At 34.9% G+C, this 27,835-nt stretch overlaps 2 protein-coding genes across 2 annotated transcripts; both read left to right on the top strand.

Annotated features, from left to right (window-relative positions):
• The first annotated feature begins 10,767 nt into the window (after positions 1-10,767).
• LOC130960171 (COP9 signalosome complex subunit 1-like) lies at positions 10,768-13,833 on the top strand. The gene is made up of 6 exons (XM_057885475.1): positions 10,768-11,269; positions 11,931-12,251; positions 12,417-12,533; positions 12,640-12,725; positions 13,058-13,292; positions 13,406-13,833. Exons 1-6 carry the CDS (start codon positions 10,865-10,867, stop codon positions 13,580-13,582), a joined length of 1,341 nt encoding a protein of 446 aa, XP_057741458.1. The 5' UTR covers positions 10,768-10,864; the 3' UTR covers positions 13,583-13,833.
• A 911-nt stretch (positions 13,834-14,744) lies between these two features.
• On the top strand, positions 14,745-19,268 carry LOC130962071 (probable pectin methyltransferase QUA3). The gene is made up of 7 exons (XM_057888161.1): positions 14,745-15,489; positions 16,325-16,528; positions 16,612-16,822; positions 16,911-17,172; positions 17,429-17,803; positions 18,057-18,152; positions 18,833-19,268. The coding sequence occupies exons 1-7, from the start codon at positions 15,061-15,063 to the stop codon at positions 19,038-19,040; spliced, it is 1,785 nt and encodes a 594-aa protein (XP_057744144.1). The 5' UTR covers positions 14,745-15,060; the 3' UTR covers positions 19,041-19,268.
• Positions 19,269-27,835: the final 8,567 nt, after the last annotated feature.

Genomic DNA, 27,835 nt, shown 5'->3' with positions numbered 1-27,835 from the left:
TAAAGTTAGAGCAATAAAGATGCTAATAATGTACATCTCAGTTGCAATGATTGTGGCTTCTGTAATTTGTGCATCACTTTTGTTCACATGTATCTCCAAGTAAAACTACAGATGGAGTGATGTTGTTGTGCTTTTGGCGTGTTGTTAGAGTTTTGAGATTGAATTACTTGATATGTAATGATGATGTGACTTATGAATGAAATTAGGTGTTTCAGGTTGATTGTGTTTAAGTCAACATAAACTTGTCCTTTGAGCATGATGGATTTCATTGAAAATACAATATGGTGATGTTTGTAACTCAAATATAAATTCACCAAAAAGCTGTATACATCACAATAGACATAGTCATTGATATAATCCATAACAAATATCATAATCATATCATATTATTATTATCTTAGTAGATATACCACGTGGGTAATCAAGGATCCACAATTTAACAGAGCAAACCAAAACAAAGGTTCTGTAGCATTGCTCACCTAAACAAAACAACATAATAAACCTAACTAAAATATCCTGATAACACAACTAAATTGTTTACACAGCCATGTTCCCAAAAAGCTAATAACAACGACATACAAAACACATTTCCTAATTAAAGTTCTTAATCTTTCTTTCTTGAATGCTTGAAGCCTAGAGTTGGCACAAATGTCATGAAGCTTTGCATCTTCTTAGCAGTTGCGAAACTTGTTCTTTTCAATGTTTCAGTAGATATGGTCACAGGTGATTTGGTGGAGGCATTCAATCTTACTTTGCGTTTAATGACATGCAATTTAGGTGGCCTTCCTCTCTTTGCGGTTGGGTATCTTGTATTGGTGGGGAGCCTTTTGGTTGGCTGATTGTCACCTTAGGTTGTGGCTGGACTAGTGGAGAAGGTAGAGAAAGGGATTGAACATCATTGTTGGTGTTTGTTTCATTTGTAGAGGAAGCAGACTCTTTAATAAGTGCAAGTTGCAGTTGCATTTGCCTAGCTTGTTCCTCAGCATTCACTTGTTTCTTCTTTGCACAATATGATTGTGTCTTCTAAAGTTGTATAATTTGATAAAAGATGCTCTTAATAAGAGTGCAAAGCCAAAGATTTATGTATCACAATAGATATATATGACCTGATTAAAATTGGTTCAATACAAAGAAAAACTATATTATTATTGAATATGCTGATACATTTGAGACTCTAAAATGTAGCAAAAGAGAAAACAAAATTGAAAAAGTTGTTTCTCGTGCAGCTTCTTCCTTGGGTTACAATTTTCTTGTTTACCCCATAAAACTGCATAAATGTCTGAAAAGCTAGTCTATGTAAATTGCCATGCTAATTATATCATAAGGACACTGCAAATACAGAATATAAGATTAATTTCAGACTAATAAAAAAAAGGAAAAGAAAAAAGGAAGGGGGGCTTGATGTTTATCACTAAACCATACAACAAAGCTAGCAATGCTAGTTCTCTGGCCCAAAGTTATAGAAGGCACTTAGTGATCAAAGTTCTATTTAGGATCAAAATGGGAATAATAGAACTCATATCATTGCTATTACCATGATTCATTACCTGGGAGCTTGCTCGGAATGAAAGACAAACCAAAGATGCCTAATAGACACTATACATGCTTCGTCTCTAACCTATCTTAAACTTTAGCTAGAGCTTCAAGGGACCAACATGGAAAAAACTCAGCAACATGCACTTTTGAGGATTTACGTTAGTTGACAATGTCACCTTAGGAATTTAGCTTTGGCACAATAGTAAGGAGGGTAAACCAACTACATATACCCTCACTGGACTTTGCCAAGTGCGAGCCCCATGTGCCCTTTCTAAACAAAAATGTTATAGGAGAACCCTTCATCTACAAAAGCAAAAATCAAATAACATTAATTAACAACAAAATATGAAACAACCTTAGAGTAACAACTGCATGTAAACACATAACAAACAACATACTCATAGTAAGCTAAACTCTAGTCTAACTAAATGGTTCTTACAACTACGTCAACATAAAGCAACAGACACCAATACTGCAAAATTAACAAAAACTGACAAAAAAATTAAATCTTTACCTATGGCAGTTACTGTTCCTTCCTCCAATCGCGTAAGTTCTCCGCGAGCTCCTTCAACTTTCCACTCTAGTAGCGCCAACTCCTCCACAAATTTTGATGCGCACAAAGATCGTCAAGTAAATAAGGAGGTTCTGATTATAGGCAAGTGTCTAAGGGCAAAGAGTCACAGAGTAGAGAAGAGATGAAGGGTTTTGGAGCGAAAGTTGAAGAGGGTTGTTATGAGAGGAGATGATGGGGGAGAAACGTTTGAAAATTCCACTCTGGACCACAAACGACGTCGTTTCATGGTTTTGGGGGTGGGAGATTGATGCTACGTTGTTTTAGTCTGTGTCATGCTGTAACTTAATGTTCCAGCTCAACAAACGTTACACACCTCAGCAACTGAGATGGCGGAAGGATGAACTCCACCAACGTCGGTATCTTTCGGGGATGCTTTTGATTAATTTTATCTTTCAGGGACCAAAATGGAGATCGGGTATCTTTCAGGAATGATTTTGACTATTAACTCATAATACCTCCAACTACTTGAACTCTCTTGGCAGATAAACTCGATATATTGGACAAATAGTAGCACAAGACAAATACTTGGGGCTACCTTCATTTAGTATAGAGGTAAAAAAGGACGACTTTTGGAGAAATTAAGAAGGTATATAGGCACATTCAGGGTTGGAAGAAAAGACTTCTTTCTTCAGCAGGCAGACATGTTCTAATAAAGACGATTGGAGAGGCTATTTCGATTTATTCTCTCTCTTGTTTCTGATTTTTGGACATACACATTAGAGAGATTCATAGTATCATCTCTCAATTTTGGTGGGGACAAAAAGATTCAAAGAGTAAGATGCCTTGGATCAGCTGAGATACCATGAGTTGACCAAAATTAGAAGGGGCTAAGTTTCAAAGAATTTGGTGCTCATAACCTAGTTCTTCTAGCCAAACATTGCTAGAAAATTGCTACTCAGTCACAATCTTTACTGTCTAGAGTTCTAAAAGGTAAATATTTTGCTATGGCAGTATAATGAAGGTTGAAATAGGAATGGTACCTTTTTGGGGCTGGCATAGTATTCTAGAGGATTGCAAGGTTATTGAGAAGGGATTGCTATGGTGAGTTGGTGAGGGAGGTAGCATAAAATCATCGGTGACCCCTGGCCCTCATCCCTATACCCATATTCCATCCCCTCAATCTACAGTGATCAATCTGCGAAATGTACCATTTATATATGTCAGAGATTTAATTTTACCAAATGTTGAATGGAACAAAGTACTTATTAGCAACACTTTCACAACAGAGATCACATAGAGGATACTAGATACAAGGATAAATGGAAGAGAAGATAAACTTACATAGTCTCTCAATAAAAGCGGCTCATATGAGGTAAGCACTGGATACCAAACTGCATATAGCTTTCCTCACCCACCGTTGGATTTTTGCATAGAGATTATGAGGAACCGAGCATTGTGGAAGGATCTTTGGAAAATAGAGATTCAAGTGAAGATCAAAATCTTCCTTTGGAGAGGATTTCATGAAAGACTCCCAACGATGTTGATCTTAAACCACCGTATCTCAGTGATCCCTTCAACATGCAAGAGATACAATTAACACAAAAAAAACAATCAGCCACTGTATTTTCTTGTGTGAGAAACCGAAGAAAGTATGGGATAAATGTGACTTACCTTCAGCAATTGGAGACGACCACAACAACTCTTTCTTACGCTACTGGAATGCGAGGAAGCGATGGCTCCTAGAATAGAGAAACTACTCTAGTGCTATACAATTAATGGCAATCATTTGTTGGCTCATCTGGAAGAGGAGAAATAGACTTTTTTATGGGAGAACCATTATTGGTGGATATTGTAGCCTCCTTTACACTAAAGCTATGTACCGAAGTTCAACACCCTCACAATCCCTAGATTCTGAAATATTTTTTATCTTTGAGTTTATTTACTTATGGTACTACTCTTTTTTAGGGATTAAGATTTTCTAAAATAAAAAAGTTGGTAAAGTGAGGAGTTAATCATTCTTAAATTAAGATAGTGGGACATACATTTCATAAAAATTATAAAATCAATGGTGATAAATGAAGTTATCTATCTTAAAAAAACTTTTATGACTAAAAAAATAAATATAAAATAATTTATTTATAAACTATTTTTAATATAAGTTCTTATATTTTAATCTCTTCTTTTAAAAGAATTTAAAAAAATGACAAATAAGTGCCTAACTTTTTAAGGTGTTGACAAATACATTCTTGACGAAATTTAAATTCCTAACGTGGTTGTAATATTGTCCAGGTATTCGTTATGGTGTCATGCTGAAAGGAGGCTAAAATTTGTAGAACAAAAAAGTTCCTAATCATGAAAATGACATCGTTTCGAAGTTTGTAAATTCTTATTAAAAATTCTTTTAAAAGTGAGAAATCATTATAGATTGCCTTAACCCCTTCACGAAAATCAGAGTTTTCTTCCCTCCAAAACAAACAAATACCAACAACTACAACAATCAATGCTATAACTATGACCCAGAAATTACTGTTTTTTTTTTTCACTAGGTAAATAATTCTTTGTTCTAGATTAGTCATCTTGTTCTCTCATTCTTTCTTCTTAAAATATTCTTTAACATCTAAGCTTTGATTGCCACTCAATATTTTTATTAGCTCTATACACCTAGTTCTTTCAATATAGTCACCAATCCACACAAAGAATTTGCAATGTGGTTGTTTCATCTAAACAGATTCAGACAGAACAAAAATATATTGGTAAAAAACACTATCAGCTTCATCCATATACATGAAAATTTGCAAGCTTGTTTGGATTAGTGTTTGTCTTTGACATATAAAATATGGCATATACTCAGCAGAAATATTGAGGCAAAACCATCTTTCTCATCTTTAACTTGCATCGAACATGGAGTCGCATTCCAATTGAGCGTTCTTGTCGTCTGTCACCTTCACCTCCACTTTATCTCGTGTTTAATGAGCTTTTATTACTGGCCATTAATATAAACAATACCACCATGAACAACTATGATAAACTACTCCATACACTGCTTTATACAATCCAATTTAAATGTCATTAAGGCTAATATTCATGACGATGTTATTTTCATGTTTGGGACCTTTTCTGCAAACTTAGGCTTCTTCTAGCATAGCATTGTAATGGATACCTGGACAATGTTACAATCACATCAGTCAATTCTATTTATTTGTGAGAACAAATAGACAGAAGGATAAAATTGTTCTCTTTTTGTGAAAGTCAGTAATTTTTTTATTTAAATTTTATTAAGAATGTATTTATCAAAAACTTAAAAGGTTAGAAATTTAAGAGTGTTTATGATCGGGTTGGTTCAGATTTGGGGTTAAATTAGAATTGAACTAATTGTATTGTAATTGGTTCGGATTTACGTTTTTTGTATGTGTATCTAAACCAAACCAAACTGATTAAAAATAGATTAATTCGGTTCGAATAATTGAATACCCGATAAAATAAAAATTCATAAAAAAATAAAAATTTTATTTAAAAATTTTGATAAATATAATAAACATGTAAAATTAATAAATAAGTCAATATTTTAATTTGATTAATAAAGGTTATATATATATATATATATATATATATATATATATATATATATATATATATATATATAAATAGGGTTAAGTTATAATAATAATAAGTAAAAATTGTATATATTTTTTAAATTTATATATTTTTTTAATTTAATTAATAAAGATTTGGGTTTATGAGTTGGTTCGAATTTTGTACTTTTAGAATTATTACTCGGACCAATTAACATAAAGTAGCATTACTTTAGTTTGGGTTCGAACAGGAAATCGAATACTCGATACTTGTGAACACCTCTATAAAAATCTATTTGTCTTTTTTAAAAAAATTGAGTATTTACTCATTTTGGTTTTTAAAGAATTTCGGTCCAGATATTTCAGTCCTCAACTAAAATTAATTACTCGATTGGTCTCTAACAATTAACTCCGTCAGTCTGTCAACTCTAACGGAGGACAAAATAGTTCCTGAAAACTCTAACAGGGGACAAAATGGTCCCTGACCTCCTCTGTTCGAAAACGACATTGTTCTCCCCCAATTTTCACTATATCTCGCATAACACTAACCGTCTAACAATGTAACTTCAAACTACACAATGCACACTCTGCAACTAATGTTCAAAAGAAGAAAAATCATCAACTTGTTCTCAACCAATTCATACTAAGGAAACTAATGACTATGTCTCTCAAGTAATTGTCGTCTTCGATGGATACCATGAATCTAGAAAGCGAGTCTGATTTGTTAAGACCCTTCGTCGTCGCTGCTATCTCCCTCCTCCCCTACCCTATCATCTCTATGACCACATTGTCCACCATTCTGATCGCTTCCTTTAGTTTCTTCTCCGAACTAATATTCAGTAATTGCTTCAGTTTCCATATGAGTGGCAACGGCGACGTTCCTCGTTTTAATGATAGCATGGATGCAAGGTCGAAACTGTTTGTCAACTTGGACTCCGGGGTCCATTCCGAATGAGAATTTACATATGATGTCGAAAGAAAATCTTCTCATGATGTCCTAATGTCCAACAATCTATATTGCTTGCTAGAGAGTAAAGACAGACATGCCTTTGGGGTAGTTGTGGAACTTGATCTTGAGGATGTGGTGAACGTTGTCGGGGTTGGAGGTGATGCTGTTATTGAGAATGTGGAGGTGGATGTTTCTGGTGAGTAAAGTGCAGAGAAGGTAGGTATACCAGCCACAGAAATTTAGGAAGTGTGTGATCTATGATTTGTTGAGGTAGGTGCGACACGCGTGGTAGTTACACCATGGCTTGATTTTAGAGCTGAAGAGGTGGAAGGAAAAGAGAAAAAAGAAGAATGTGAAAGTGAAGAATGAGAGTGTGAATGTTAAGGCTATACGAACTATAATGAAAATTGGGGAAGAATAGTGTCGTTTTCGAATAAAGAGGTTAGAGATCATTTTATCCCCTATTAGAGTTGTGAGGGATCATTTTGTTCCCTGTTAGAGTTGTTAGGGACCATTTTGTCTTTTGTTAGAATTGACGGAGTCAAGGACTTAAGTGATTGGAGAAATTAATTGTTAAAAACTAATCGAGTAATTAATTTTAGGGCTTGTTTGGGTGAGCTTCTAAGAAAATATCTTTTGTCGAGTTATCTTTTTTTAAGAGATGTTATGGAAAAGTAAAAGTAATTTTATGTTTGGGTATCTCATGTAAAAAGGTCTTTTTATCTATCAATTATATGTTTGGGTATAATAATATAAAAGTACTTTTTTGTTTATTTATTATATGAAAAACATATTTTTTAAGGAAAGAAGATCTTTTAAAAAAATATGTAAATTACAGTAAAAAAAGATGTTTTTTATTTTTCTAGTATTTTTACGTTTACTACTAGAAATTTGACAAATATGCTAAAAAAAAATATTTTTTCATTGAAAAAATATCTTTTTTTATCAAGATAATGACGCTCAAATAAATACTTAATTAGAGACTAAAGTGTCTGATCCAAATTTTTTAAAGACCAAAATGGATAAATACTTCAAAAAATTTAGAGTAATTATCCAAATCAGTCCTTAAGGATTTTAAAAGCGGATATTTTAGTCCCTAAAAAAATTAATACACAAATCAATCCTCAAGGTTTTACTCTGGCAGACAAATCAGTTCCCAGTTCATTTTTCGGCAGAGTAATTACCCAAATCAGTCCCCAAGAATTTTAAAAACGGACATTTTAGTCCCCAAGAAAAATTAATACACAGATCAATCCCCCAATGTTTTTCTCTATTAGACATAACAGTCTTCCGTCCAAAAAAAAGATTATTATTATTAATTGCATAATAATATTGTACCATAATTTTTTGTATTTTTTGGACAAAAATAATAATAAATTTATTCATTAGATTTTTGTGTATCTATTTATGATATATATACATATATAGTCACTAAATAATAATAAAAATAATAATATTCAATAAAATTATTAGAAATTATTCTACAAAAAATTTGAAGTTGAAACCATTTGATATTTTTGTATTTAATATAATCAAAAGATGTCCTATTTTAAAAATCATGTTTGTATTAAAAGAAAATATTTTAATTTAAATTTCAAAGTATCATTATTCACCTTACTTGTTTCTAACAAAAAAAAGTGTATTATTATTATTATTATTATTATTATTATTATTATTATTATTATTATTATTAGGGGTAAGTACGATTTTGGTCCCTAAAGTTTAGTGCCAGAATCGAAATCATCCCTCTTGTATTTTTGGATTTAAAATCGTCCTTAACGTTTTTTTCGTATTAAAATCGTCCTTTTTATTTTTTTGGACAAAAATACCCTCCTCTTCCCCCTCCCCCTTCCCTCCCCCCCCTCCGGTCTCCCCTTCCCCCCACCCCCACCTCCGGTCTCCCTTTCCCTCCCTTCCCCTCACCCCACCCCAACCCTCCGGTCTCCCCTTCCCCCTTCCCTTTCCCCCACCCACTCCCGGTCTCCCTTTTCTCCCTCCCCCTCCTTCACTCCCACCGCCACTTCCGGTCTCCCCTTCCCCCTTCCCTTTCCCCCACCCCCTCTCGGTCTCCCTTCCCCTCACCCCACCCCCACCCTCCGGTCTCCCCTTCTCCCTTCCCGTTCCCCCACCTGCCTCCCGGTCTCCCTTTCCTCCCTCCCCCTCCCTTTCCCCCACCCCCAGTCTCCCCTTCCCCCCTCCCCCTCCCCGTCTCCCCTTTCCCTCACCACCACCACCACCACCACCACCGCAACTGCAACCACCATTAAAATTCAACAAATGCAGTAAATTCAGCAGCAAAATTCAACAGCAAAAACAGAAAAATTCAACAGCAGAATCATAATAAACAAAAGAGAAAAAAATTAATAGCAAATTCAACAGCACCCTCTTCATTTTCTTCCTCTTCTTCTCCGGCTTCTTCCACTTCCCCTTCTCCCTCTCCCCCAACACCAACACCAACACCAACAGAATAAATAGAAGAGAAAAAAATTGAGATCTGGGAAGGGGAAAGGGCTTCGCACGAAGGGGAGGGGCCTGGACGCCGCGGCAGCGCTGGGTTGGGTCGCCATGGCTCGTCGATGGTGGAGGCTACGGGTCAGTGGTTCGGCCATGGGGAGGTTGGTTCGTGATGGTGGTTCGACATTGAGAGGAGACGCGAGGTGGAGAAGAGGGTAGAGGGTCGCGGGGTGGTTGGCTGGGTTAGGGTTCGGACAGGGGATGGTGACGGGTTGGGACGCTGGTAAGGGCGCAGTGGCGAAGGTTGGGTGGCAACGCCGTCACTGTGAGGGGCGCGGCGGCTGTTCGGTGGCAGAGGAGAGGAGAGTGGGGGCTAGGGGACAAAGAAGAGATGAGAGAAAAGGAAGAAGAAAGGGGAGAGGGGGGAAGGTGGTGTCATGGTGGCTCGCTGGTGATTAGGGTTGCTGGCGGCGCTATGGTGGTGGATAGGGTTTGGTGGTTTTATTAAAGTAGGGGTAGTTTAGGAATAAAACAAAAAATTTTATTAAAAAGGACAATTTTAATACAAAAAAAATGTTAAGGACGATTTTAAATCCAAAAATACAAGAGGGACGATTTCGATTCTGGCACTAAACTTTAGGGACCAAAATCGTACTTACCCCTTATTATTATTATTATTCTTTAGTGACTACATATATTATAAATATAAATACAAATATAAAAATTTAATGAATAAATTTATTATTATTTTTGTCTAAAAAATACAAAAATATTAATAATAATATTATGCAATTAATAATAATAATATTAATAAACTATTTTTCGTTAGAAACAAGTAAGGTGAATAATGATGCTTTGAAATTTAAATTAAAATATTTTTTTAATAAAACATAATTTTTAAAATAGAACATCTTTTGATTATATTAAATACAAAAATATCAAATGGTTTTAATTTTAAATTTTTTGTAAAATAATTTTTAATAAATTTATTGAATATTATTATTATTATTATTATTATTATTATTATTATTATTATTATTATTATTATTTAGTGATTATATATATATTATAAATACATACATACAAATCTAATGAATAAATTTATTATTATTTTTTTAAAAGATATAAAAAATTATGCTGCAATATTATTAATTTATTATGTAATTAATAATAATAATTACTATTAGGTTTAATTATTCTATTGGTCCCTATAGTTTTGCGAAATTTTCAATTAGGTCCTTATACTTTTTTTCCTTTTAATTGAGTCCTTGCGCAATTTTTTTTTTTAATTGGGCCCTACACTTTTTTTCCTTTTATTTGGGTCCCTATACCAATTCTTTTTTTTTTAATTGAGTCCCTATAAAATTAAGTCAATTACTACTAAGAGGGACTTAATTAAAAAAAAATTAGTACAAAGACCTAATTAAAAAAAAGAAAAATATAAAAACCTAATTAAAAATTTTATGAAATTATGAAGACTAACAGAATAATTAAATCTTACTATTATTATTATTTTATTTTATTTAGACAAAAAACTGTTATATCTAATAAAAAAAATATTAAAAATTGATCTGTGTATTAATTTTTGTTAAAAACTAAAATATCTATTTTAAAAATTTTTGAGAATTAATTTAAATAATTACTCAAAAAATTATTTAAATTGTTTATCCAAACACTCGAAACATCGGACCAGTCACCAAAAAAACGGAAAAAGTCACCAAAACAAAAAAGCATCGGACCACTGCACCCAGTGAGCCAGACCACACCGAAACAAAACCCTTCCCACATAGTGACCAAAAAAACCTCCCCACATACACACAGAGAAAACCCTAGGCGAACATGGACGCCGACGATGAAACCTTCGCTCCGATCACCGACGAAGTCGGCGCCAACGGCGGGGACGAGCAGCGAAGCCGGCGGCCGATTATCAGCGGTGACCATCTTGACATCGAGGCGTACGCGAGCCTCTACTCTGGCCGGACGAAGATCATGCGGCTACTTTTCATCGCCGACCACTCCTCCGACGAGAAGGTCGGTAATCCTTCGATGAATCTTGAGGCGCTGCGAATGGCGTACGACGAGATCAAGAAGGGAGAGAACACGCAGCTGATGAGGGAGGTGGCGCAGAAGATTAATGGGAGGTTAGGGCCCAGCTACGAGCTCGATTCCGCGTGGTGCGACGCGGTGGATCATAGGGCCGAGCAGAAGAAGGAGAAGCTCGATAACGAGCTCAATGCGTATAGGGTACGAATGAATTATTTCTCTTTGCAGCGCTTTATTCATTGTGTTTCTAGGGATTTTGTTGGTTTTTAGATTGTGCAACATTTTGCTTTTGAAGATGTGATCCACTTTTTTTGCGGTAGAGGAATAATATATAATTTTAATTAGAGATTTGTTTGGGTTTTTTTGAGTTGGTTATGAATTAGCTAATAGTTTTAGTTATATTTGTTGGTATATATAAGTTTAACGTTTAGTGTTCATTGCTTATAATCTCAGGCACAGTTTATCACATTCGTTAGGTAATCATAGTTTTGTTGCAATAAGTTTTCCCTTTGATTCTCAATCAATGAAATCATGTTGCCTTAAGAAAGACTCTGTATTCCACTTGGATTACTCATTTCCCCCACTGTCACCTTGGCCATGTTTTTCTACGAATTACTTTTTTCTAAACTACAACTTTGATTTGAAGCCGAATTGGAATACTATCCCATTGTTCTTTTGAATTATAAACTGATTTGGATACTATATGTTAATTGACCACGTTGGTTTGCTTTTCTTATATGATAAGTTAGCTTTTCTATTTTTGGTACTAAGATGTAGTTGATTAGTTCAAGTAATTCGGCTGTTGTTGTCATTGGCCTGCTTTTTCCTATTTGTTCCTTTAACTTGTCTTTCTTTTTTGCAGACAAACTTGATCAAAGAAAGCATAAGAATGGGATACAATGATTTTGGAGACTTCTACTATGCTCATGGTCAATTGGGGGATGCGTTCAAAAGTTATGTCCGTACTCGGGATTATTGCACTACTTCGAAGCACATCGTTCATATGTGTATGAGTGTGATTCTAGTCAGCATTGAGATGGGTCAATTCACTCATGTTACAAGCTATGTTAACAAAGCAGAACAGGCACCGGATGCTCTTGACTCAATAACTATAGCAAAGCTTCGTTGCGCTGCAGGATTGGCAAACCTAGAAGCCAAAAAGTACAAGCTTGCTGCTCGAAAGGTTGGTTCCATGATGAGCTTAGAGCACTCTAGACCATTGCGTCTTTAGTTACTGCTCGGGAATTAGAGTGTTCAGTCTTTTTCGTTTTTCATCTGTTGGTTGATGAATGATAGCCTATTAGTTTTGTTGCTTATAACTTTGGCAACCTCTTATTGTTTAATGCAGTTTTTAGAAACAAATCCAGAATTAGGGAGTCACTATAGTGAAGTAATTGCACCTCAAGATGTTGCAACCTATGGAGGACTTTGTGCACTTGCAACATTTGATCGGACAGAGTTAAAGGTAAGTACTCATTATATTGTTATGATGATTCTTCTATATGACCATTGGGAGACATTGATTATATTGTCATTGTGATTTTATTACTTCATTTTCTTATAATTTGCAGAGCAAAGTTATAGACAATCTCAACTTCCGGAATTTCTTGGAGTTAGTGCCCGAAGTAAGGGAACTTATAAATGATTTTTACTCAAGGTAAGTTGCTCTCTCTCTCTTTCTCTCTCTCTCTCTCTCTCTCTCTCTCAATATGAGATTGATTGGTCTATGTCACTTTTCTGAATTGATATTATTAGAAATATGAAAGGTTTCAGTTGGATGAATTTGCACTGCTCATTTAGAAAAATTACCAGAGTTTATAATAATTGAGTTGGAATGCCTTCATGGAGAATTGACATGAATTAATAAAGAATTAAATAGATTTTTCTGGGGAGAAAACTTTTTGGGATAATTGATTAATGGTGTAATTACTCTCCTTTATATCTATTTGTGCTTGTGTCTGAATGGTGATTTCTTTACTCATTTTGTAGTCACTATGCCTCATGTTTGGAATACTTGGGGAACCTCAAAGCAAACCTTTTGCTTGACATTCATTTGCATGACCATGTCGAGACACTTTACGATCAAATTCGTCACAAGGCCCTGATCCAGTATACACTTCCATTTGTTTCTGTTGATTTGAGCATGATGGCTAACGCATTCAAGACAACAGTTGCTGAACTTCAGAAAGAACTTGAGGCTTTGATTACCGATAATCAAATACAGGTCTGGTTTGAAATACTTTAGTTGTCTTGTTTTCCTAGATTTGTGTTCAACCAGGTTTTGTTTATAATTGGGAAAATATTAATCTTATTACTTCATGCCAAAAACTCTTGCAGGCTCGAATCGATTCACACAACAAAATCTTGTATGCACGGCATGCAGATCAAAGGAATGCCACCTTTCAGAGAGTTCTTGAGACTGGAAGGGAGTTCGATCGTGATGTTCGGTCCATGTTGCTGAGATCAAATCTTGTTAAGCATGACTACAATGTTAGGCAATTTAGGAAACTTTGATTTTGGATTTGTTAATTCATTTTTATTTTTATATTATAGAATATGGTGGGCATCGGTCAACTATAATGGAGCAAGGTTCTATACTGAAGAAAACTGCCGTACATTTACTGTCATGTTCAGATAGAACTTCACTTTCTTTTTAACCTTTCCATTATGTAAAGCAACTTCGTCTTTGATGGAAATCATTCTCAATATGCTGAATCACCTCCTTTTTTGTTCATCAAATCTAGTTTTGTAACAAGGATACCACATCTGAGTTTTGATTTGAAAATAAAATAAAATAAAATTGTTAAACTTGGATTATATTATACTTCTAGAAATAGATTAGATTCTCCACAGTTAGAGTGCTTTGTGACTTTTGATAATTGACATTATAAAATTGAGGAACTATCTGTGAAGCACATTCCGTTCCAATTCCAATAGCATTTAGGCCTTTATCCAAGTCTTAACTCGTAAGAGATCATCTCATGCGCTGTTTCCACATACCACAGCCTACTTCAAACTAAATCAATCTTTCTCCGTTTGTTCAATTAATTAATCTTGCTCAATGTTAATGCAGTTTTTTTCATTTAAATAAACAAAAGTAATTATTTACTCAGTTAAATAGATTTTTAAATTTTTGCCATTTTAATCGTTTAAAAATGATATCCTAGCACAAAGAGCGAAATCAAAGATTACATGAATTGGGCGTGTTCTTTTTTTCTTGGATTTTGCTGCCAGTAACAGCGCAATCCATATAATTCTTGATTTCATTCTTTGTGCTAGTAAAATTGTATTTAAATATCTAAAACGATAAAAATTTTAAAATATATTTAATTAAGTAAATAATTAATTTCATTTATTAAAAAAAACATGTTAATGCAGCATATTTTGTTTCGATAATGAATAATATTACTATTAAACTTAAAATCACGTGAATAAATGTCCTAAAAAGTAATGTGTAGCGTTGTTTAGTTTAAAATATGTAGTTTCATTTGTAAATTTAAAGAAAAATAGTCGTAAATAGATTTTCCTTAGAATCAATTATAAAAATTTAAATAATAAAAATTTGATAAAATTATGAAAAAGCAAGGTAAACCTATAATAAAATCTTATTTTTCTCGAAACAGGATCTAGCTACGAAGCTAAAATGGTCCATCATCCTCCCAAAAATAGAATAATCCACTTCCTCCCATCACATCCGGGTGGAAAACACACTGACTTAAGAGTGTTCCGCACTGAGGAAATGGTGTTTACATGCGCAAACAAATTCCCCCACTAACTCATAAAAACCCCCAAAACTCCTTCATCTTCAATTCATATCCCCACACCTAAACTCTCACTCTCAAACCTTCTTCAACCTCTCGCCAACACAGAAAAGAAAAACTAGTCAAATATCATTACTTCTTATAAACCATAAAAGCACCGATTTTTACCTCCAAACAGCATCGAAACGCAAAACCCAGATGATCATTTGACCAGATCCGACTCAGTTTAAGATGGGTCACGCAAACCTCCCGGCTTCAAAGCGCGTGAACTCCACGCGCCAATGGCGGATCCTTGACCTTGTCTCCGCGGCGTTCTTCGGCCTCGTATTCCTCTTCTTTGTGCTCGTCTTCACCCCTCTAGGTGACTCACTTGCTGCTTCCGGCCGGCAGACGCTGCTTCGGTCGGGCTCCGATCCGCGACAGCGCCACCGACTCGTGGCGGCGATTGAATTGGGGCAACAAATGAGCGTGGAGGTGTGCCCTGCCGACATGGTGGACCACATGCCATGTGAGGATCCCAGGCTCAACAGTCAGCTGAGCAGGGAAATGAATTACTATAGAGAGAGGCATTGCCCGCCGCCAGAGGACACTCCACTCTGCCTTGTTCCGCCGCCTACCGGGTACCGGATTCCGGTGCAGTGGCCTGAGAGCTTGCATAAGGTATATACATATTAAAGGTTGCATGATTTCTTAGAAGAAAAACTTGCATGGCCTCAGGAATTTTGTTTAGTTCATGTTGTTTGGATATTGAATAGTTTTAATTGTTGAAAGTTGTGGGGAAAAGGTCAGTGATATGACCGCTATTTTCTGTCTTTGATGGCCATAATTTTTGTTTTAGACTCCAATAAGTAGTGCTATAGTTGTAATTAAGTGATTAGTTTGGATGGTGCAATGTTTTGTTGAGAAATTCTTGTATGTTTTGAGAGGAATAGAGGTTTCTCATGCTTAGGTTTAGTTTATCAGGTGATTGTAATGGATGGTTAAGGGGATAAGATTGACAAAGCTGAATTGTCATGCAGTAGACGGCGAAAAGCATGAGGAATTTCGTGCTCTAGAAGCATGTAAGATTTTCTTGGTTTTAACTGTGAACATATTGGAGGAAATGTGACTTTGGTGATTGAAATAACAAATTTGGTTTCATTATACTGTCGAGTGAAGTTGGTCTGGTCGGTTAGTTGTTTATTCTCAATTTAATCATCAATTCTCACTTCGCAGCCATTAGATTTTTAGTACAATAGCCGAATAAGTGAGAGGCCTCCTCCAGATTAAGGTCCCTCTCTCAGCTATCCGAAATCCGTAAAATAGCCTACTTTAATATATTTTATCTATGAAGAGAAAATGACAGCTTTATTTGTGTTTTCTTTATCAACCTTATATTTTTTCTCGTCTTTTATTTGATGAGGTACTTCAACATTATTTTATACTATATTTTATGATGTTATTTGTACTTGCAATTCATCAACCCATCTAACTGTGGGTAATATAAACTGTACAGATATGGCATGACAACATGCCACACAACAAGATTGCCGAGAGGAAAGGTCATCAGGGATGGATGAAGCTCGAAGGACCGCATTTTATATTCCCTGGAGGTGGCACAATGTTTCCAGATGGGGCAGAGCAATATATTGAAAAACTTGGTCAATACATTCCAATAAGTGGTGGCACCTTGAGGACCGCTCTTGATATGGGTTGTGGGGTACGAGCTATTTTCTTGTTTCTCCCTCGACACTGGTAGATTATACTACTTTATAACCTGCAAATGTATCTCATGTTTTGCAGGTTGCCAGTTTTGGAGGATATTTACTATCTCAAAACATTTTAACTATGTCTTTTGCTCCAAGAGATTCCCATAAATCACAGATACAATTTGCGGTTGAAAGAGGAGTACCAGCTCTGGTTGCCATGCTTGGTACTCGCAGACTCCCATTTCCCGCATTTGGGTTTGACTTAGTTCACTGTTCTCGGTGTTTGATCCCTTTTACAGCCTACAGTAAGTTCATTATTGACATTGAACGTTGTATATCGTTCATCCTTGTAAATATTGGTTCATGCCGTAATGCACAAAATCTATATTGCAGATGCAACTTACTTCATTGAAGTAGACAGATTGCTTCGCCCTGGTGGATATGTAGTCATCTCAGGTCCCCCGGTTCAGTGGCCTAAACAAGATAAAGAATGGTCTGATCTTCAGGCTGTGGCAAGAGCGTTATGCTATGAACTTATTGCTGTAGATGGCAACACTGTTATCTGGAAAAAGCCAACAGGGGATTTGTGTTTCCCAAACCAAAATGAATTTGGACTTGAGTTATGTGATGATTCAGATGACCCAAGTTATGCTTGGTAATTTCCAATGGGACTATTGCTTGTTTGAGTTAATTTTTCTTCTTATCATTGATGCTTCTCTTTCTATCTTGTTTGATATTGATATTTGTATAAACTATCCATATGTCATGCTTGTTGCATTTCTTTTATTACGTGGAACCAATAATAGAAGCAGTCACATACTGTTATCACCGTAATTTGTTGATAGACCTTTCTTATTTATTTATTTATTTATTTTTTGGGATCACATAACTAAGACAATTTTGTTTTGCAGGTACTTCAAATTAAAGAAATGTGTCACTAAGCCACCTTTGGTCAAAGGAGAATATGCTATTGGGACGATTCCCAAGTGGCCAGAGAGGTTAACAGCTATACCTCCTCGGTCGACACTCCTGAAGAATGGTGCTGATGTCTACGAGGCTGACACTAAACGGTGGGTGAGGAGGGTTGCTTACTATAAACATTCTCTGAACATTAAGTTGGGAACTCCAGCCATACGAAATGTGATGGACATGAATGCATTGTTTGGGGGTTTTGCGGCAGCACTAAAATCTGATCCTGTGTGGGTTATGAATGTAGTACCAGCCCGCAAGCCATCCACTCTTGATGTGGTCTTTGACAGAGGTCTTATAGGAGTCTATCATGATTGGTAAGTTCTATGCTCAGAATTTCATGTATTTTCACTTAAGGGGATATCGGAAAGAGCCTTTGGAGTTCAATATTTTGTTGATAATTATTATTATTCGTCTTTCTGAAAAATAACTCAAGTACATCTATACTCTTGTTTTGTTTCTTTAATTAGGACCCTTCTTTCCGGCAAAAATTTTCATTATCATTAACATGTATTGCAGTTTTCAACGGGTTAGTGTTTTGGATCTGAGACGTTTTGTTATTGTTCTCAGGTGCGAACCTTTCTCAACGTATCCTCGAACTTATGATCTGATCCATGTGGCCGGCATTGAGTCACTTACAAAAGATCCAGCTTCTGGCAAAAGAAGGTACGGTCGTCATAGCCTCTTGTTTCATCTGTTGTTTCCCAGTTGTGATGACGCATTCTAGGGAACAGTGTAATGTGATTTAAATTTTAATCAACTAATAACTGCCTCAACTAACTTGTGGCTATTGCTGTCTGATGCTCCTATCTTTGTACATATCTCTTTTCCTATCCAAAATCAAAGTGTTTTATATCATTAATTTGGATGCATATTTTAAATTCTTAAAATTCCACACTAAAGTAAAAACAGATGGTCTATTTCTGCAACTTGGTTACATTAGTTTGAATAGTTAGACATTTGTTGGGCTTGCCTTGCTAAAACACATAGGATGTTCATTGTTCTAGCTGGAATGATTTGATAAAAAATACAATATGGATCAACTTGTGTTGTTTACTGAATTGTTAGTTCCGAGATGCCTAGAGAGTCTCTTTCCTGCAAGGTCATCTAGCTCGGAAGTGAACTCAAATCGTTTAGGTCTCCAAAATCAGGTCTCCAAAATCGAGTTTACGAGCTGAATTCTATGATCCAAGTTTACTTAAGCTCCAGTAGTTTTAGGTGAACATTTAAGTTTGATAACCACATTCTTAAGTTGACCTTAGATCTCAATCTGTTAAGGTGCTAAATGATAACCTATTAATCATAGTTTGTATCAATAATGGGTTACTCTATTTGCTTCATTGCAGATGTAACCTTGTTGATTTGATGGTGGAGATCGACCGAATATTGCGGCCAGAAGGAACCGTTGTGGTGAGGGATACCCCTGAAGCCATCGACAAAGTAGCTCGCATTGCTCGCGCAGTGAGGTGGAGACCTACCATATACGATAAAGAACCCGAATCACATGGCAGAGATAAAATTCTAGTTGCAACCAAGACCTTCTGGAAGCTCTAATTCTCATAGTAGATCTCACTCACAGCTTTGTAATTTAGGTGAAATTTTTTCTTTCTTCTCACTGTTTTGAGGCTAAGTGTTTCAAAGCTATCTTCTGTGCATCAAAGGCATTAGGTTTTCAGTGTTTATATAAAGGAGAAAGTCAGGTGGATATGAGAAAACTAAAAAGATGTAAAGACTTCTGTGCAATTTTTATAGAGGAAGCATAAGCCAGTGTTTTTTTTTGTTTTCTTTTTGTTTTTGTTTTTAATTTCTCTTAACTTAGATGATCACTGTAATTCAATGGCATGTATTTATCATTACTTATTTATTGAAAAAAAAAAGATCAAATAGGTTTCAGTTTTTCTTGTCAGAGGTTTCATTTTTTCTATAAATGACTAAAAATTGTGATTTACATATTCACTGATATTGCTTTTTTTTTTCTTGGACTGGGGATATTGCTAATTTTTAGAAGCATATCAAATTCAATAAAGGGCCAAAGCCCAATCAGGCAACACCAAACACTTGCTAAGCCTAAGATAGAGACTCAAACAAACTAATTTGAGTTGGTCGAATGATTAGCCCATTTGTTTGCTTTAAGCGTCGGGAGTTTGAATTTTACGTTGTGCATGCAATAATTTATTGGTCAGAAGCAGACTTTTCAAGTTCTTGGCTTGTCAGGTTAAGCGATAGCATGGGCCAAAAAAAAGGACTCGAACAGATTCCAGCTAACTCATACAAACATATATCATTCACCTTCCAATTTGGTATCAATAATGATTGGAGAATTTTTTGTGCAGATTTATAGATAATGCAATAGATGTGCAAGCTATAAAAAGTGTAGAGCTAGAGAATGGAATTTTGTTATGGGATTATCCACTCCCATATTCATTTAGAATTCTCTCTGAGGATGATAGGACTACTTTACTCTATTTAATTTGTATCTAGTTTGGTACAATTATGACAGAGAAACTATCTTACTCCGTTTAATTTGTATCGAGTTTATTATTGATTGGATTGAAAGTTATCTATTCTATATTCAAGCTACTAGAATTGGTTAATGATGATATGGTTTAAAATCTGAATAGTAGGCATGAGATTTTAAGTTCAAATTTTGTTATTGTTATCTAAAAACATATGTTTCTGTCTTCATCCTTTGGTTTAGAGTTGTTTTTTTTCATTTATACAAATAATAATAATAAATAAAATAAATGCACTTTTTCTTTTTTTTTTTTTTTGGCTGGGGACCTGTTTATTTCTAATAAGCAGGTATTTAATGTGCATGCATTGTTGATATATTAGTTTTAGTTTTGGGTGCATTTTTGTTTCTTGACATGATTTTTGCATTACAAATAATGGTTTGTAATAGTTGTTGAGTTCTAATTGTTGTAATGGCACCAAATAACGTGGTTCCTTAATCACATTTTTTAAAACATAATTTTTTTTATTTCTCACCATATCTTTCAATAATCTGATATGTCAATGACTAATTTGTCGCAGATTCGAACTTTATTTAAGAGTTTATATATAATATACAATATACAATATTTTTTTAGAGTAAAGTATCGTTTTGTCCCAAACGTTTGGGTAAGTCCTATTTGTGTCCATAATGTTTAAATCGTCCTATTTGTATTTCTATTGTTCATAAAAGTAATTCAATGTTATCCTGCCATTAATTATACTAATAGATCAGATTATATTTTTCAACTATTCTCACTTGAATGTATTCATTCTCAATTATGTCTCACTTGGATGTGTTCAATTTTAATATTGTACCCACTATTTGTGTTCGGGTTCAATTATGTCCCTAAAAAAGTGAATTATGTAAATATTGCAGGATTAGTATCAATTTTTTATGAGCTATTATCTGAAGTGGATCATTAGTTCTGTCTAGGTATTTGTATTCTAACTTTAAAAAAAGATTTTTAGAATTCCAACTAAAGCTCATGATATGTAATTAACAGTAAGATAACATTGAATTATTTTTACAAACGTGAGAGATACAAATAAACGATTTAAACCTTAGGAACACAAATAGAATTTACCTTAAATATTGAGGATAAAAATGATACTTTACTCTATTTTTTAATTTGATAATAAATGTAAAACAGGTAGTTCATCAGAAGATGTATGTATCTTAATCTTACCTTCTTTATTGAGAAGTATCTTTCATTATGAGTCATTCAATAATGCACGAAATCTTTTTTAGTGTTACAAAATACATGACAGAGAAAAATAGGGGAAGGCAAGGTGAGGGTACAATAGTTTGTGATCATATTATTGATACATTATGAATAAGTGTATGATGACTATTATCTTGGAAACATGATCCTAAAACTTAGTTGGATACTTCAAACCTACCAATAAATTAGGGTTGCTGCAGGTTTCTGTTGCCTCTGAATTTGTCAACAAAGGACCACGATATTTTTTTCTTATTAATCTTATTTATTTTTACAAAATCAACGAAGGTATAATATATATTTGACTAAAATCTGTGTTATTAAGATGGATATAATATTTAATTGATTTCTTAATTTTTATCCGATGATCAAAATTAGTTTTTCAGATTTAAAATTGATTAAACTAATCCCTCAATTTTAAACTCTGAATTAAATTAGTCTTTTGTCAATATCTAAGTAACATTGTTATAAAAAAATTAACGTGATATTAATATTATAACATGCCATTAGATAAAATGACATTAAAGGAAAAAATGTTTTAATCAATCAAATTCATCCTTATAAAGTTATCGGTCGGTGGTCGAATAATTAGCTCACTCGTTTACTTAAATAAATAATGTTGGATGTTTAAATCTTATTTTATAGGGCAATTTACTTATTTAAATTGTTTGTACCTCAATTTTACGCAAATACATTATTTTAAAAACGGATACGTAAATACATTGTTTCACTTTTCTATATAAATCGCTACTGGCAGTAGCGGTTTACAATTGCACAGAAACCGCTAGAACCAGCCGCGGATTATGTGTATTTATGGTTGTTCATAAACCGCTGCTGCCAGTAGCGGTTTATGTTGGTTGGTCTGGGTGCGTAAACCGCTGGTGCCCATAGCGGTTTACGTTTATTGTGTGTCATTGGGGACCCTATATAAACCATGGAGGGGCCAAATGTGGATAGGTAGAGTGTTATTCACAAATGGATGGGGAGGATAGTTTTGTGGCTCTGGTCCATTGCTCTGAAAAAATTCAAAAGAGCAAACGGCATGGTGTGAAATTCACAGATAGAGAACCGATTAGTATTTTTATCCGATCTTCGAGTACATTGGCAGAGATTAAGCTCAGCATACTACAAAAGCTCGGTACCTGTGGGACGAAACTGGTAAAAAAATTATTTTACAAGATTCCCATTAGCGTTGTGTCAACCGGTGTGAGATATGAGACCTTTGTGATAGGGTCGGATGAAGACCTGCAGGTCTTGTTTCACTGCAGGCGTAGTTTTCCGGAGGTGAGGATACCTGAGATGTTTGTGAAGTTGAAAGATCGTGTGGATAGCTCTGGGGCATCGGCACCGGGTCCTCAGTCGACCACAGTGGGTGGTGGCTCGACATCACTGCCTGTGGTAGCAGCGGTAGTTCTACCTCCCGAGCCCGAACGTGCTGGGGCTGTTCATGCAAGTGTGTCTCATTGTGTGCCTGAGGTTGAGTTTGAGGTCGGACCGGATCGAGTTGAGAATGCGTTGTGTGATGATGATTCCGATGAGGAGCCGGTCGATATTGGTGGGGACAGTGAAGATGATATACCAAGAGGTATACGTACAGCCCATGGAGGTTCCGGTTCTGGAACACAAGAGTACCCTCCCCACCTGTCGTCTTTGAACTTGGAGGCCATCGGCCAACACTAGAATGTAGAGGCAACTTTCGATGGGCAGGGTATGCATGATGGGACAGGTTTGACTGAATTTCAGATTGGTCAATCGTTCCAGAGTAAGGAGGAAGTTGTGCTGAGCGTGAAAGATTATAGCATTCGGCGTGGAGTTGAGTACAGGGTTATGGAGTCAGACAATCTAAAATACCAAGGGAGATGCAAGGAGTTTGGTAACGGGTGCACGTGGTTGATTCGGATAGTCATGCGAAAAAGGAAGAGCACATGGGAAGTTAGGAGGTACAACGGACCACACACGTGTATGGCCACATCGATTTCGAGCGAACACAAGCAGCTTGATTATCATGTGATTTGTGCAAGAATCTTTCCATTGGTTAGAGCTGATGCGTCGGTATCGATTAAGGAGTTGCAAGAGGCAACAGAGGCAACATATGGTTTCAAGCCAAGTTATCGGAAGGTGTGGTTGGCAAAGCAGAAGGCAGTAGCGCAGATCTATGGCGATTGGGAGGAGTCATATGCGGATCTGCCCCGCTGGATCCTTGGGGTCACATTCACCATGGACGGTTCTATTGCCCTGCTGAAGACCTCCTCGGTTAGAGTGGGTGACCAGGTTGATGAAGATAGAGTCTACTTTCATCGCATGTTTTGGACATTCCCTCCATGTGTTGAGGTATTCCGCCACTGTAAGCCACTCGTCAGTATCGATGGGACACACCTGTATGGTAAGTATGGAGGGACCTTGTTGTTGGCGATTGCTCAGGATGGGAATTCGAATATTTTGCCTGTTGCGTTTGCACTAGTGGAGGGAGAAAATGCTGAGTCTTGGTCATATTTTCTGTCCAATCTTAGAAGACATGTTACTCCACAGGAAGGTATTCTCGTATCTCTGACAGACACAACGGCATCAAGGCTGCGCTGGAGTCACCAGATAGTGGTTGGCGACCTCCGCATGCTTATAGGGTATTTTGTATTCGGCATGTTGCTGCAAATTTTGCCCTCACCTTCAAGGGGTAGGATGTCAGGAGGTGGCTGGTAAACGCCGCTTATGCGAAGACGGAAGCAGAATTTGACTATTGGTTTGATATAATGAGGTCAGAGAATCCATCCATGTGTGATTGGACAAACAGGATGGATTATGAGATGTGGACACAGCACAAGGATGGGGGCAGACGATATGGTCACATGACGACCAACATTTCTGAGTGTGTGAACTCTGTTTTGAAGGGCACAAGAAATCTACCAGTCACGTCCTTGGTTAAGTCCACCTATCTTCGCCTTGCTGAGTTGTTCGTTGTCCGGGGGCAGACGGCAGAGGCACAGTTAGGATCCGGTCACCGGTATTCTACCGTTCATACCATTTTTAAAACTAAAAGGGACTAATCTATAAATTCCGTATATACTTGCGTTCATATCTTTTTTCTAACTAAAAAAATCCTAAGCCTAAAAAAATAGCTAAATAATTAACTAACCTCATCACCAATGGAACCGGCAACATGCGCAACACCGTTCAGTCGGTACATGCTCCTTCTGTCTGCCATGATATCCCGCCGGAAGCCGTAGCTCAAATACCTCGGACCCGCTCTCAACTTGCTTTGACCTCTCTCTAGAATTTTCTCTCTCTAACCAACCTTACAAAACCTCAAAATGAATAATCCGCGGCTGGCTCCGCAGTTTATATAGGCAGCCATGCTCCACGTAAACCGCTATAGGCTCCAGCGGTTTACACACACACACCAATGCACATAAACCACTGCTGGCAGCAGCGGTTTATGACCAATGCTTCTCAAACGTAAACCGCGGCAGCTCATCGCGGTTTCCATGCTGCAATTTTTACTCATAATTCGCGGTTGGTTCTAGCGGTTTCTATGCAATTGTAAACCGCTACTGCCAGTAGTAGTTTATATAGAAAAGTGAAACAATGTATTTACGTATCCGTTTCTGAAACAATGTATTTGCGTAAAATTGAGGTACAAACAATTTAAATACGTAAATTACCCTATTTTATATATGCAATAAAATTTTGGCTAACTATCACATTTAAATAGAGCTCAAATTGACAATAAATTAATTTTTAATTTGTCAAATTAAAAAATAATCGTAAAAAAAAGTCATATATACACATTATGTAAAATGCACGTTTTATATTATAATTTTTTTTAAATATTCTTAATCACTAATTTCAATTAATATATTTATATATATTTTATAATTAAAATTAACAATTAAAATTATTAGACATCAATATTCTTAAAATATTTAAAATTCTTTCAAATATAGAAATATATATTATATCTAGTGTAGTAATAGGAGAAGCATATATATATATATATATATATATATAGATTCCGTAGATACAATGATAGAGTGCAGAAAATTAAATTGGTTAGGATAATGAGTAGATATGAGAACTGAGATCACTACAAATTTTGCAGAGGATTTGTCATAGCAGACAGAGCCCGTCTTGGGAGCATCATGTATGTACAAGTATAACAGTACAACCCTATTCAATTTGCTTCTTCTATTTCACATTTTTATTACCATATGAAGATGAAATAAAATAAAATGAAATGAATTAGTGAAAGAAAGTTGCCATTCATGATGGTAAAAGCTCAAAATATGTCTTATAATGACACAGATTCAACTTCTTTTGGTTAAAAATATACATTGATTTTAGTGAATTAATTTCATTAGTGATAAATTCATTTAAATTTTTGTCTATTCTAAAAACAAAAATAAATATTTTTTTCGATTTTTGACATTTATTTAAAGGATAAAATATTTTTTATAATTCAAAATTTTTTATTTATCTTAAATTATTTAAGATACTACATAGGATGAGATAACACCACATTCAACTCAAAATTTTAAGGTAATAAATTAATGAGTCTCTTATCTTATAAACTCCTCACTCTTTTTTATTTTCTTTGATGTAGGACTAACTTTATACACTTCTCACACTTGCACATTAACAGTGTCATCAGAGACTGCTTAAACTAATAATAAGAATGTTTAATTCAGTTATTGAGATGAACGATTAAAAAGTTTTGCATAACAAAAATACGGTTTGTTTAGTTTGGACAAATAATAAGAGATCAAAAATATTATTTGGTGATTGCTATGGTGCCTACAAATGTTTGCCTAACTTTTTAAAAGAGTTAAAAATCAATATTTAATTTTAAAAGTATAAAAATAAAAAATTATTAAATATTCAAAACTTACCATATCAAGTAAATTAGACAAAAGTTAGGCACCATACTATAGACATCATAGAATTCACCATATTATTTACTCTTAAAAAAATAGCATTGAAGAAGAAGAAGATGATGGAGAGTGTGGGGACTTTGATGTACAAAGTTCAGGAGGTGGAGCCTTTTCCCCTTTCAATTTCAAGTTAGATATTTAATAAGAATCACTTATGAGAGGCATTCAATGTAATGTGGCCATCATCACATACATTTTTATCTAACATTTTATGCACATTATATCATCACAAAATAGATGAACTTGCTCGTGAACATAGACTAATAATGACACTATATATACACCATTTCTGGACTATAGAGAAAAATTATTATTTAATTTCAACAACATATGTAATATTCTATAGAACTTCCAATACTCAAAGATGATTATGAACTTTGGAAAAATTTTCAGGTGTTCCAAAAATATTAGTATTCTAATAATTTTAGCAATTAATAATCTCAATAATTATGTAAATATTTTATAATAAAAATTATGACTAAAAATAGTGAAATATTAATATTCGTGTTACATGTGATAACTTCCCTTTTTTTTCCCCTTAATTTTCACTTAATTACTCGTAGAGTTAGAAATACTTAATGCCATGCATGCACGCTGGGAAATTGTGTGTACATTATATTATATTGTACAATAATTATTGCATTCAGAAGATAAAGGAATATAATGCTAAAGCAATGATTATAAACAGATCAGATAGCCTTCAATAAGGCAGTTGGAATAGTTTGTTTTTTGACTTTAATTTAAATTTCAATCAAATGAAATTTCGTTTTGTTTCTCTTTATTTTTCCAAAAGTGTTTAATTAAATTTGTTTTCAACTTGGGTCCTTATTAATTTTCAATGTACATCACGGCATATTTGACTTCATAAAAACTTGATCACATGCCATAGTATTGCGGGAGCGCTTTCATTGATATTCATCATTATTGATAGTAATTATTATTGCCAGAGTACAAATTAAATATATTAAATACAAAAAAAATTAATTTAAATTAGCTAAGTAGTTACCTCACTCGAACTCGGTATCTTAAAGCAAAGCTTCAAATTTCAAATGTCCAAATTTTAATAAACTCCTAAATAGAGTTTAAATTTGTAATAAATTAATTATTATAAAAAAAATTTTATATCCTAAATTATTTAAATAGAGACTTTTACAATTTATAAATCAAACCTAATTGTGACAGAGTCAAATCGGATGACATTCTCATATAAATTTGTTTGTCTAAATTTCTGTGAAAGAAGGTAGTATTGACGTTCAACTATTTTAAATGTCATTTCTTTACTGCTATTAATACTAACATTACTCATAAAGTAGTTATTTTGACAATGGACTAAAAGTATTACCATAATTCACTCCTAGCACTTGAGTGAATCATTTTGAAACTAGCCTCGTTTTGTTCATTTCTATGGTGCTATCGGAATTGAATTTTACTCGAAAAATCCATTTGCAACTCAGAGACTTCTTGCCTTTTGGGAGTTTAATGAGACATCAAGTTATGTTCTGATCTAGAGCTGGTAATTTAATTTGTATTGCCTTTCTCCAACATTCATGTGTAGCCCTCTTCCTATAAGTGTTAGGTTTCGGATTTGAGGTGCTGGCTAGAGAAAGGAACTTATATTTTAGGGCTAGTTTATCATATGACAAGTGTTGTGAGATAGGATATAAAGAGTTAGAGTTGACAAAGTTGTTAGAGTGAACTGCATGGATTATCATAC

This window comes from Arachis stenosperma, chromosome 2 (genome assembly GCF_014773155.1).
Source record: "Arachis stenosperma cultivar V10309 chromosome 2, arast.V10309.gnm1.PFL2, whole genome shotgun sequence".
Classification (NCBI taxonomy): Eukaryota; Viridiplantae; Streptophyta; class Magnoliopsida; order Fabales; family Fabaceae; genus Arachis; species Arachis stenosperma.
The sequence above is the reverse complement of the archived record's forward strand: the minus strand, read 5'-3'. Positions and strand labels throughout refer to the sequence as shown.

Coding starts and splice junctions, on each gene's coding strand:
- LOC130960171 (XM_057885475.1), top strand. CDS start 10,865: ATGGACGCCGACGATGAAACCTTCGCTCCGATCACCGACGAAGTCGGC. Junction 11,270..11,930: donor ACGAGCTCAATGCGTATAGG/GTACGAATGAAT, acceptor TCTTTTTTGCAG/ACAAACTTGATCAAAGAAAG. Junction 12,252..12,416: donor ACAAGCTTGCTGCTCGAAAG/GTTGGTTCCATG, acceptor TGTTTAATGCAG/TTTTTAGAAACAAATCCAGA.
- LOC130962071 (XM_057888161.1), top strand. CDS start 15,061: ATGGGTCACGCAAACCTCCCGGCTTCAAAGCGCGTGAACTCCACGCGC. Junction 16,529..16,611: donor CTCTTGATATGGGTTGTGGG/GTACGAGCTATT, acceptor CATGTTTTGCAG/GTTGCCAGTTTTGGAGGATA. Junction 16,823..16,910: donor GATCCCTTTTACAGCCTACA/GTAAGTTCATTA, acceptor TCTATATTGCAG/ATGCAACTTACTTCATTGAA.